Consider the following 11797-nt stretch of genomic DNA (forward strand, 5'->3'; position numbering starts at 1 on the left):
GGCCCTAGACACTGCTTCTCTGCTCTTTCTACTCCCTAAAGAGATTGCAGTCGCACTGGGTGGGCGGGGGGCGGGGGGTGTCATTGCTGCTGCTCTACCATGGATTAAACGTTCACTGTGGCGGTATAGTGGCCACTGCAGTCTCTTGCATCGCTCTCACTTAGCATCCTGTATGGCCCATGGCTTCCATTCCTAGGCTACAGATGGCACATTTTATCTGTACCCTCCTCTCGATGCAAACAGACAGCTGTTTGACAGAATATTACTAATAAGGGTTATCACATGTTACGTGCCAGGCAGGGATCTATTCACTTTGTATACCTCAAAGCCTTTAATCTTTATAACTACTTGAACACTAACCCCATTTTGCCAACGAGAAAGCTAAAGCCCAGAGAAAGGTGTTATTACCTATCTACGTGAAAAATACTCAACCCTAGATATACCACCATTGTGCAGACTGACTCTCAGTGGGACAACAGCCAGGCCCCACTCTCCATGGACACCATTGATGCTGCCACAATTGTGCATCACACTTTCTGCAGCTCTGTCATCCCCCGCCCCCCTTTAGAGAGAGAGAGTTCGTGGGGAGTCCTGGCAGCTTAGTCACGAGCCATCCACACACTGTCTTGCTCATGGATTTCTCTTCCTTAAGACACGATCTTGCTATCAGAGGAAATCCACAGAGTATCTAGACAACTGTAGCAACTGCGACACCTTTACCCCCTGCTTGGCCAGCGCGCAGGCTCTCCTCTGATTCAGCCATAACCAACTAAGGGTTCCTGTCTTCGTTGCCAGGGCCGAGGGTGCTCCCACTCTCCTCTCGGGCTTGCTGAGGCTCCTGCAGCCTCACGCAGCCCTGCAGGAGAAGAAAGCCTCGGTGTCTGTCCACACAATGCTAGCTCGGCTCCAGAAGTCTTGTCTCCAACAAACCCACCTGGCAGGGTAGCAGGAACCGCCTGGATCAACTGCAAGCCGGGGCCTAGAAGGAGGCAGGAGCCTTTTACATACATGTTCTTCGCACATGCTCTCTGCACAGTGGGACCACAGGCCTGAAGACAGAAGCCACCTCCGTGAACATTGCTTCTTCCACACTCTTTGTCCTCAACTCCATCCCTACCTCCGGCCTCCTCCAGTCCCCACCATGCCTCTCAAGACCCTCCTGGTGACCCAGAGAACTCACCAGCAATTGGGAGTGATTGGTGGCAGCCACCAGAGACAGGCCCAGGGACATGTTCACTGCCCCTAGGGGAACTGAGAAGGCGGACACACAGTCACACATAGGTCCATTGAGGGGGGAATAGTCTTAGCTGCAGGCTGCTGAGAGGAGCACATTAGGAGAGCTGAGAAGCCCGATCCTGGGCTAACCACTCACCAGCTGGGGAGCCCGATCCTGGGCTAACCACTCACCAGCTGGGGAGCCCGATCCTGGGTTAACCACTCACCAGCTGGGGAGCCCGATCCTGGGTTAATCACTCACCAGCTGGGGAGCCTGATCCTGGGTCAATTACTCACCAGCTGGGGAGCCTGATCCTGGGTTAATCACTCACCAGGCAGTAAGATGGGTTGGCACATGCCAGTGGCAGGTGCACAGTCGAACAACTGTCCTGTTTGGTTGATCGCCACTACCTCCAGAGGGGCTCCCACCACAAGTCTAGAGGAACAACCACAGCACACAGTCAGAGTGGGAACAGGATCTCTTTGTTTGGGGCTTTTTTTTTTTTTTTGAGAGAGAGACTCTTTAGAAATCAGTCGGGATGCTCATTGGCTTGCTATTCATGTGCATGCATTTGTATATGTGCATGCATATATAGATATGTGTATATCTTGGTGAATAAATACTTTGGATTTTTCTTTTACCGAATGAAAACATTTTGGTGCCAAAATGACATTTCCCAGTCACGGGGACACACTACGACTCTGCCATTCTGAGTCACCTGAAAAAATAGTCACCTTGAGTTAAATGAAACAACTTCCTGAGATCAGCAGCTTTGCAAGCAAAGGAGATTATAGTCAACTGGAAAATGTAAATATAAAGGTAAGCAATTTAAATTGGACAATTTAACAAATTATACCAGAATCTGTACCTAACCCTTATCAGAGAAATGTGAACAGTTTACTTGCAAAACACCTCAAGGGGATTTTTAAAATATTTTTCTAAATTTGAAATATTTTATCGTTACCAACAGTCTCCTCACGCAGACAAGGCAAGTAAACAAACATAGGTGGTTTTTTTCCTGGCCAAGCACACCTTAAGTCAATGGGCTGCTAAGGATTCTTTTCTCAAGAGTGGTTTATTTTACAGAAAGTTACAATTCCGTGTGCTATCCATGACTCAGGGATGTTCAAGAGCACTCGAGGACTAGAGCTGCCTCTGGATTTGCTGGGTGTTGGTGCCCAGCAGGGACAGGATGGGTTTGCTGGACAGGACTATGCACCGATCTGTACAATAGCTACCCCGGCACGTACGTGTGTAAAAGTGAGTGCCATTGAGTTGGGCCCTTTAGATTTGTGCACCAGTCTATGTGTTACATTTTTAAACAAAGGAAAAACAAAACAAAACAAAACAAAAACAAGACCCTGGAACCTAGAGTCTAGACTCTGACCTGAACCCTTTTCTCGCCTCCCCAGGTTGCCGGCTGGGTGAAGGGGTGCCTATTCGTTCAGAATTCAGGGGCCTCAGGGCCGCCTGTCGCATCGCTGCCAGCACCTCTGTGGAGCAGCCTGCGATCGCCTGCCTGGGTTTACCCCCTTCCTCCCTGGGTTTCCCACACTGTGATCATATCCATGTCACATGTGACTTGAAATCCTCTGGTCCTCATTTCTGGGACAAGAGAACAGGAGCTCCCAGAAGGTAGGGCTGGGTATATAATGTGCAACTACCAATGCAAAATGAAAATACGGGGCCTGCTGGGGCTGGGGAGAGATTTTTCCCAGTCTCCTGGTCTCTTGGTTCCTAAGCTCCCCTTCCCCCAACCTCTCAAACTCTAAATACTTTTGGGGTAGCTTCATCAACCTTGATCATACCCAGCTCTCACCAGGAGAGGGCAGCACAGTGGCTACTAGGCACAACTGGAGTGATGCTGAGAGCTGAGTGGGTTTGTGGGCCAAGACCTCCAACTCCCAGCATCCCATTCTTTCCTTACAGAACACAAGTGCAAAGGTCAGATCATTAACAACGTGAGGGGCCTGAGAATGGAACACCAGACTGCAAGTGGGTGTGCTCCCCGCCCCCAAGTCAGAGGGCCGGTTCAAAGGCTCCTGTTCTTGCCCAGACCTTCATGGTCCTTCCAGGGCCCATTCATTAAAATATAAAGGAGTCGGGGACCTTGGAAGAGACTCGGAAGGACTTCTCTTTCACCCAAGGCACATTTCTCCCGCCTACAACCGGAAGCTACCTGTCTACAGGACCTGAAAAAAGTTGGCATAGGAGAGTAGGCAAGGCCTTCCTACCGAGATCCACCGAACTGAACCACGGTCTGCCCAAAGCCAGCTGCATCCTCTCTGAATACTGTGGGCTTCTCCACATCCAGGTTGGACCCATCACAGGAAGCCAGGACTGAGGAATACAGGGGTGTGGGAAGACTGGACATCATCAAAGAGGCCAAATCCTCAGAGGCCTCCTGGTCCCTTGATACTCCACCACCTCACTGCAGTGTTGGATGTCCCCTGCCCAAGAGAACAAGCCCTCTCCTCCCGCCATGCCTCCGCCGAGGGGCTACGCTGGCCCTTGGGTGGTCCTCATCCTTCTCCTGCCCTCAAAAAGAACGAAATCCAGGCCAGTGAGATGGCTCGGCTGCCTGTCACCTCGCCTGATGTCCTGATTTCAATCCCTAGGGCTCCCATGGTAGAAGGAGCAAACCAGCTCCTGTACGTTGTCCTCTGACCCCCACCTGCATGCCACCCCCACACCCCTGACCCCCAAACACATACACTCACACAAAGTAAATGGGTATGTAACACTGAAAAACAAATAAACAAACAACAAACCCAACCGAGGCATGCCTCTAATCTCAGCACTTGAGAGGCAGAGGCGTGAAAATAGTGTCAATTCTATGCTGGCCTGGACTACATAGTGAGCTTCAGGCCAGCCAGGGTGACAGGCAAGACTCTTGTCTCAAAGAAACAAAGTAAAGAACCAACCCATTGGAAAGGGCAACAATTTGGGTAAATGTCCCCTTCAAACCATTTCAAAGGACATCCGGGATCTAACAGTAGGCCATTTACCGTGTTAACTCCAGAATACCTCACCCCCACTTTTAGTGCTGGAGACTGAATTCAGGACCTTGAACATGCTAAATCATGCTCACAGCTCCCCTCAGAACAGCCACTTGCAAGCCACCCTCCCTGTCCCTAGTAGATCACACTCCCCTGTTGATGCCTAAGCCTCAGGGGGTCTCTGTCTTTCAAAAACCTTTCTGCTCCCTCCTATTGCTAAGCAACCGTCTTTGTGCCCCACCCTCCTAGAATTACCAACCGTCTCTGGTTTCTGGAGTCCATTCCACACTGTCAGGGCCGAGGACACTCTGAAATGGTCATTTGTCTGAGTAGGTGCCAGAGAGACATTTGAACTTGGGGTGCAGGTAGTTAGAGAGCTGGGGCCCTGTGGCCACATGCTCAGGAGTCTTACATGATTTGAGTGACTCCCTTTTTTTTGGGGGGGTCAGGGGTTTCAAGACAGGGTTTCTATGCGTAGCCTTGGCCGTCCTAGACTCACTTTGTAGACCAGGCTGGCCTCGAACTCACAGCGATCTACCTGCCTCTGCCTCCTGAGTTATGGGATTAAAGGCATGCGCCACCACCGCCCGGCCGAGTGACTCCCCTTCTTAGCCAGACTTGAACCCTCCTGGGCCATATGGGGGCAGCAGAAAGTGAAATGGTGATGTCAGCAGGCCCCGGGTGGGGGGAGGTGGCATGCAGAAATCCCACAGAGCTCTTCCTAAGGGGCACACATGAGCAGCCCCAGTACCCAGACCTGGCATTTCTAAAGAGAAGCTGCACGTCTGGGCCTCGGCGTGGATCTGTTTTTTAAATGATACACGGAACATGGTCCCGATACAGACTTCAAATTGTGGGCTATTCTCTTGATGGAGTGGGACCTTGCAGAACACCAGAGAGGTAGGATCCAGTCTTTTTCCTCCCTGCTGGCTTCTGCGGCTTTTTCTATATACCTCTGTATATGAGCCTCTGTAAACGGGAAGCCTTGAAGAATATGGCTGTAGAAAAGCCCATTCACGCTGCACACACGCCATACTCACCAGGTCCCTTGTCCCCCCTTTGATTCAGGCCCCTGCGCTGCCCTTAAGAGCTGCTGGAGGTGACCCACAGCTATATCCCGCCTGGCAGGCTGACCCACAGACCGCCTTCCCCACCACAAAGCCTTACCCCAGCCACACAGAAGGATCGCCAGTCCACAAGCCATCACCGAGCAGAGCACTGGGAAGGAGAGAGCCTGAGAGCCTCTAGGGTGCTAAACCTCCTTGGGGGTAGTTAAAAAAAATGACTCAGGACCTCAGGAGGTGGGGGCAGGGCCTCAGTGGGGAAATGAGCTTGGGTGAATAGAACAGATATGTAGGGCAGAGGCAGAAGACGCCCCACAAGGAAATACTAACACTTTCCTGCCATCACCTATTGGAGGCTTGCTTCCTTCTCCCGGAGACTACCCTCTCCCAGGTGCAGTTAGATGGGTGGGGGTGAGATTTGGTACCAAGGGAATGTGGGGTCTCTGGAGCCTCAGAGTTTTCCAAGGCTGCTTAAGAGTAAAAAAGAGAGGAAACGGGACAGGCAACCATAGAGGGAACCGGGAGAGCTTGGGAGGGCCCCAGAGAGTCCAGGGGTATGGAATGGAGGGAGCCCGTCCTGGAACTGGGGCGTTGACTGAAGAAGCACTCTGCCTATATGTTATGGTTGTGTAGCTTGGTGCTCTTGTGAGGCCCCTAACAGTGGGAGCGGGGGATGTCTCTGACTCTTTCGCCTGCTCTCAGGACCCTGTTCCTCCTACTGGGTTGCCTCACCGTCTTGATATGAGAGTATGTGCCTAGTCCATGTTTGGTTGCTATCCCTGGGAGGCCCGCTTTTTTCTGAAGGGCTGAGGAGGAGTGGATCTGGAGGAAAAACGGAAGTGGGGGACTTGGAAGACAGGGCAGGGGAGGGGAAGCTGTGGTCAGGATTAATATATGAGAGGAGAATAAATAAAATAAATTAAGGTGTGTGTGTGTGTGTGTGTGTGTGTGTGTGTGTGTGTGTGTGTGTGTGTGTGTGCACATTTGACAGCTGTTTAAGTGTCAGGTGCAAGCAGCATAGCATTGTTTTGTTTTGCTCAGCTGGGGATTGAACCCAGGTCCTTGTGACTGGGAGACAAGCGTTCTTCCATCAGAACGTCACCCAGCCCCTAAATATCACGGCTCTGTTTTGAAAGTTGAGCCTGTCTATTCTCACTGCGTGTGATGAGGGGGTGCAGGTGCCCCTGCACACCTGTGGAGGTCAGAGGGTAGCTGGGTGTCAATTCTCAGCACTCACCTTTCTGTGGGCTCTAGGGCTTGAACTCAGGCTGTTTGGGTTTGCCCTTCAAGCATCCTAAGCCATCTCACTGGCCTCCTGAAATCATTTCCTGAACAAAACCTTTACCCTAATTTACCCAAGTTGATATTTAATAGCCAGGAGACTGGTTGTTTTACTGTGTGGATGCTTCCCTCTCGGGGGACCAGGCCAAGAGCTGTGGCTGATGACCGCAAGGCTCTCTCCTCAAGTGTCCCTCCTCACATTAAGTCTTCACAACATTGGTTCTACCGCTCACTGAACTGCTGTGCTTGGAACTATGAAACTTTTTTTTTTCTGAGACAGGGTTTCTCGGTGTAGCCTTGACTATCCTGGACTCGCTTTGTAGATTAGGCTGGCCTCGAACTCACAGTGATCTGCCTGCCTCTGCCTCCTGCATGCTGGGATTAAAGGCGTGCGCCACCAAGGAAATAGTTTGTATTATCTACCCTTGCCCCTTTTCTTGAGACTGGGGCTCACTGTGTAACTCTGACTGGCCTGGATGTGCTATGTAGACCAGGCTGGCCTCAAACTCATAGAGATCCTCCTGCCTCTGCTTTCCAAGAGCTGGGGCTAAAGGCAGGCGCCACCATGCCAGATCAATAGTCTCTGTAATGTGAAAACGTAAGGAGTTCTTAATCACCTACCTCCCTTTCCACTGCATTTTTTTCTGGCACAGTCCAGAATTCTGCTCATTTCACACAGAATCTTTTATTCCAAACTGCATTCTAAAAACCGTGCTTGAGGCCAACAACTGCACAAATCTCCAACTTTGCCTTGATTACATTATTGCTTGTCTCAACAAAAGTGGTTTGTTTTCTAGTATTTTCAGAGAACAAGAGCATCTTAGGGTTTCTGTTGCTGTGATGAAACACCATGACTAAACGCAACTTGGGGAGAAAAGAGTTTCTTTCCCATGGCACATCTCACTCCGTTACTGGAGGAAGTCGGAGCAGGAACTTTGGGCAGGAACTACAGAAGGAACCTGGAAGCAGAGACCGAAACCAAGGCCTTGGAGGGGTGCTGCTCGCTGCCTTGGTCCTTACAGTTTGCTCAGCCTGCTTTCCTACACAACTCAGGCCCACCCGCCCAGAAGCCCACGGTGTCCCTGGGTCATCCCACATCAATCATTAAAAAACAAACAAACAAACAAACAAACAAACAAATCACTCTAGACTTACCCATAGGCCAGGCTGGTAAGGACATGACTCTAGTTTGTGTCAAGTTGACAAAAACAAAAGACAAAACAAACAAACAAAACACCCGGGTTAAATGTAACCTTCACATGCTCTCAGGTACCTCGTGCTGCCATGGAACTAGCAGCTACACACTGTAGCAGCGTAACCGACACATTCCTGTAGTTCCAGCCTGCAGGAAGCTGAGACAGGAAGATGGAAAAGTCAAGGCCAGTGTGAGCTACACAGAAGACTGTCACAGAGAAAGCAAGTGCTGGATGTACCTCTGCGGTACAGCACTGGCCTGGCATATGCAAGGCCTTAAGTTCAATCTCCAACGCACAAAAATTGTAGGTTCTTTTGTTTGTTTGTTTGTTTGTTTGTTGTTGTTGTTTGGTTTGGTTTGGTTTTCGAGACACGATTTCTCTGTGTAGCCCTGGCTCTCCTGGAACTTGCTTTGTAGACCAGGCTGGCCTCGAACTCACAGAGATCTGCCTGCCATCTCTGTCCCATCCCGAGTGCAGAGATTAAAAGCATGTACCACCATCACTGCCCAGCCACAAAAAAAAATGGCTTAATAGCACATGGTATATTTAATAACCTTTGTGAGTATTCTTCTAACCTTTCACCAGAAGGGCCCCAGCCTGCCCCAGCGGTGGGAAGTCTGACTCATAAGTCTCCCCCACATACTCAGTGCTTTGTTTCTTTTCTTTTACTTGCTCACTTTTGCTTGTTTTCTGACATATAGTATTCACACAGTAGTCCAGCATGCGACCATCAAGTTAAGGTAGCCATCAATTGGCCCAGTAAAGCTAAGCTTTCACTTTCTAAAAAGTAAAAGTTAAAAAATAGCAGTGGCTCTCAAGCTGTGGGTCATGACATTTTTGGGCAACCACACATCAGATATCCTGAATATCAAATATTTGCATTATGATCCATAACAGTAGCAAAGTTACAGTTATGAAGTAGCAATGAAATAATTTTATGGTTGGGGTCAGCACACCATATTAAAAGGTCTCAGCATTAGAAAGGCCGAAAACTGCTGCTCTAGAGCAATAGATGACACATTAGCTGCCTGGGTGTGTACGATTAGAAACAAGAGATTCAGAAGCTGGGTTTCCATACCAAATGTTAAGGTTGGATCCTTACCTTACACCACACAGAAAAACTGCTTCGAGGCAGATCAAATATTTAAACACAACAAATCAAGCTTTTAAAAAGTCCAGAAGTTGCTCAGCATGTTGGATATGACAATAATTTCATAGCTAATTCAACAAAAATATGACCCAAAAAAATCAATAAAAGAAAAACCATGGATCAAAGACATCAACATAAAACCAGAGACACTAAATCAGTTAGAAGAAAAAGTGGGGAAGAGCCTGGAACACATTGGCACAGGAGACAACTTCCTGAACCAACAGCCCAGGCCTTAAGGTCAACAATTAATAAATGGGACCTCATGAGGCTGAGAAGCTCCTGTAAGGCAGGAGACACTGTCAACAGAACAAAGCAACAGCCTACAGACTGGGAAAAGATCTTCACCAACCCTTCATCTGACAAAGGTCTAATATCCAAAATATATAAAGAACTCAAGAAATTAAACACCACCAAACCAAATAACCCAATTGAGAAATGGGGCTCAGAACTAAACAAAATTCTCAACAGAGGAATATCAAAGGGCTGAGAAACACTTAAAGAAATGCTCAACCTCCTTAGTCATCAGGGAAATGCAAATCAAAACAACTCTGTGATTCCATCTTACACCCATCACAATGGCTAACATCAAAAATTAAAGCGACACCACATGCTGGCGAGGATGTGGGGAGAGAGGAACACTCCTTCATTGCTGGTGGGAATGCAAACTAGTACAACCACTTTGGAAATCTATCTGGTGCTATCTCAGAAAACTGGGAATAAGGTTTCCTCAAGACCCAGCTATTCCACTCCTTGGAATATACCCAGAAGATGCTCCAGCACACAACAAGAACATTTGCTCTACCATGTTCATAGCAGCCTTATTCATGATAGCCAGATCATGGAAACAGCCTAAGTGTCCCTCAGTAGAAGAATGGATAAAGAAACTGTGGTACGTAAACACTATGGAATACTACTCAGCTATTAAAAATAAGGAATTCCTGAAATTTGTGGGCAAATGGATTGAACTAGAAATGATCATAATGAGTGAGTTAACCCAGAAGCAGAAAGACTCAAATGGTATATACTCACTTATATCTGGACACTAGCCCAAGGGGCATGTCCCATGAAAGTCTTCACTTACCAGGAAAGTGGGACAGAGAGGAGGACATCCTATTGGGACTCTAGGTGAGAGAAGCATGGGAGAATGGGGAAATAAAAGGACCCAGAGGGTCCTAGAAACCTACAAGAACATTATGACGGGTGGATCTGGGCCCAGGGGTCCTGCTCAAACTATGGCACCAGCCAAGGACAATACGTGCAGTGAGCAACAAACCCCTACCGAGATCTAGCCAATGGACAGGACGTTCTTACAGTTGAGTGGAGAGTGGGGTCTGACTTTCACAAGAACTCTGGTGCCCCATATTTGACCACGTCTCCTGGATGGGGAGGCCTAGTGGCACTCAGGGGAAGGACAGCAGGCTACCAAGAAGAGACTTGCTACCCTATAAGCATATACAGGGGGAGGAGGTCCCCCTCAATCACAGTCATAGGGGAGGGGAGTAGGGGGAAAGCAGGAGGGAGGGAGGAATGGGAGGATACAAGGGATGGGATAACAATTGAGATATAATATGAATAAATTAATAAAATACATTCTTAAAAAAAGAAAAACTAGATAAATTAGGCTACATAAAAACTAAAACTTTATGCTTTAAGAGAATCAACAGAATGAGGGAAATATTTGCAGATTTTATATTTGATAAAGTCTTCATATGCAGAGTATTTAAAGAAGTCTAATAACTCAACAATTTAACAAAAGTGACCTTGCTTGTAGCTACAAACAATCTTCCTATGCCCGGCACGCGTGTGACTTGCCCTGCATTTGCTATTGAAACTTCTCTGCATTAGGCTGCTCCAGCTTTGCAGTCCCTTCCACGGTTTGCGCTAACACTAGCCAAGCTAAGATACAAAGCTTTGCGTCACTCTGTTTTTACACGGTTCTGTTCCTCTCCTGAAAGGTCAGTTCTCTAACTCTTGAAATGACTCAAAAGTTTTACACCTTCACGCTACAGTTTCAGAATGGGCAAAAGTGCTAAAAATCTTGCAGTAGTTTTAATTTGCATTTCCCTGATACCTAAGGGTGCTGAACATTTCTTTAAGTGTTTTCAGGCATTTGTGTTTCATCTTTCCAGAATCTTCTGCTTAGTACTGTATCCTATTTTTTTAAAATCTTTTTTAAATTAAAATTTTTATTGAAAAATAAAATCATTCATATTACATCTCAATTGCTATCCCATCCCGTGCATCCTCCCATTCCTCCCTCCCTCCCGCTTTCACCCCATTCCCCTTCCCTATGACTGTGACTGAGGGGGACCTCCTCCCCTTGAATATGATGCTAGGGTATCAAGTTTCTTCTTGGTAGTCTGCTATCCTTCCTCTGAGTGCCATCAGGCTTCCTTATCAAGGGGACACAGCCAAATAAGGGGCACCAGAGTTCATGTGAACGTCAGTCCCCAGTCTCTATTTAACTGTGGAGATTATTCTGTCCCTTGGCTAGGTCTGGGTAGGGGTTTGATGATGACTGCACATATTGTCCTTGGTTGGTGCCATAGATCGAGCAGAACCCCTGGGCCCAGATCTGCCCATCATAGTGTTCTTCTTGTAGGTTTCTAGGATCCTCTGGATTCATCTATTTCCCTATCTCCTATATTTCTCCCAGCTTAGGATGTCCTCACCACTATCCCACTTTCCTGGTAAGTGAAGACTTTGATGAGACATACCCCTTGGCCTAGTGTCTAGATATAAGTGAGTATATACTATTTGAGTCTCTCTGCTTCTGGGTTAGCTCACTCATTATGATCATTTCTAGTTCAATCCATTTGTCCACAAATTTCAGAAATTCCTTGTTTTTAATAGCTGAGTAGTATTCCATAGTGTAAATGTACTACAGTTTC

General features: G+C 47.9%; 1 protein-coding gene across 1 annotated transcript in view; it reads right to left on the minus strand.

Moving 5' to 3' along the window:
* The window catches only part of LOC311609681 (integrin alpha-D-like), a gene marked incomplete at its 5' end in the record, with an annotated part of 30192 nt that extends 25147 nt beyond the window's left edge, over positions 1-5045 (minus strand). Inside the window, 5 exons of the mRNA XM_084802949.1 lie at positions 935-1049; positions 1181-1251; positions 1548-1651; positions 3451-3556; positions 4967-5045. Coding sequence (XP_084659075.1) covers positions 935-1049; positions 1181-1251; positions 1548-1651; positions 3451-3556; positions 4967-5045 — 475 coding nt within the window. The remainder of the gene's footprint in view (positions 1-934; positions 1050-1180; positions 1252-1547; positions 1652-3450; positions 3557-4966) is intronic.
* Positions 5046-11797: the final 6752 nt, after the last annotated feature.

This window comes from Acomys minous (genome assembly GCF_964271855.1).
Source record: "Acomys minous genome assembly, chromosome: 2".
Taxonomy (NCBI): Eukaryota; Metazoa; Chordata; class Mammalia; order Rodentia; family Muridae; genus Acomys; species Acomys minous.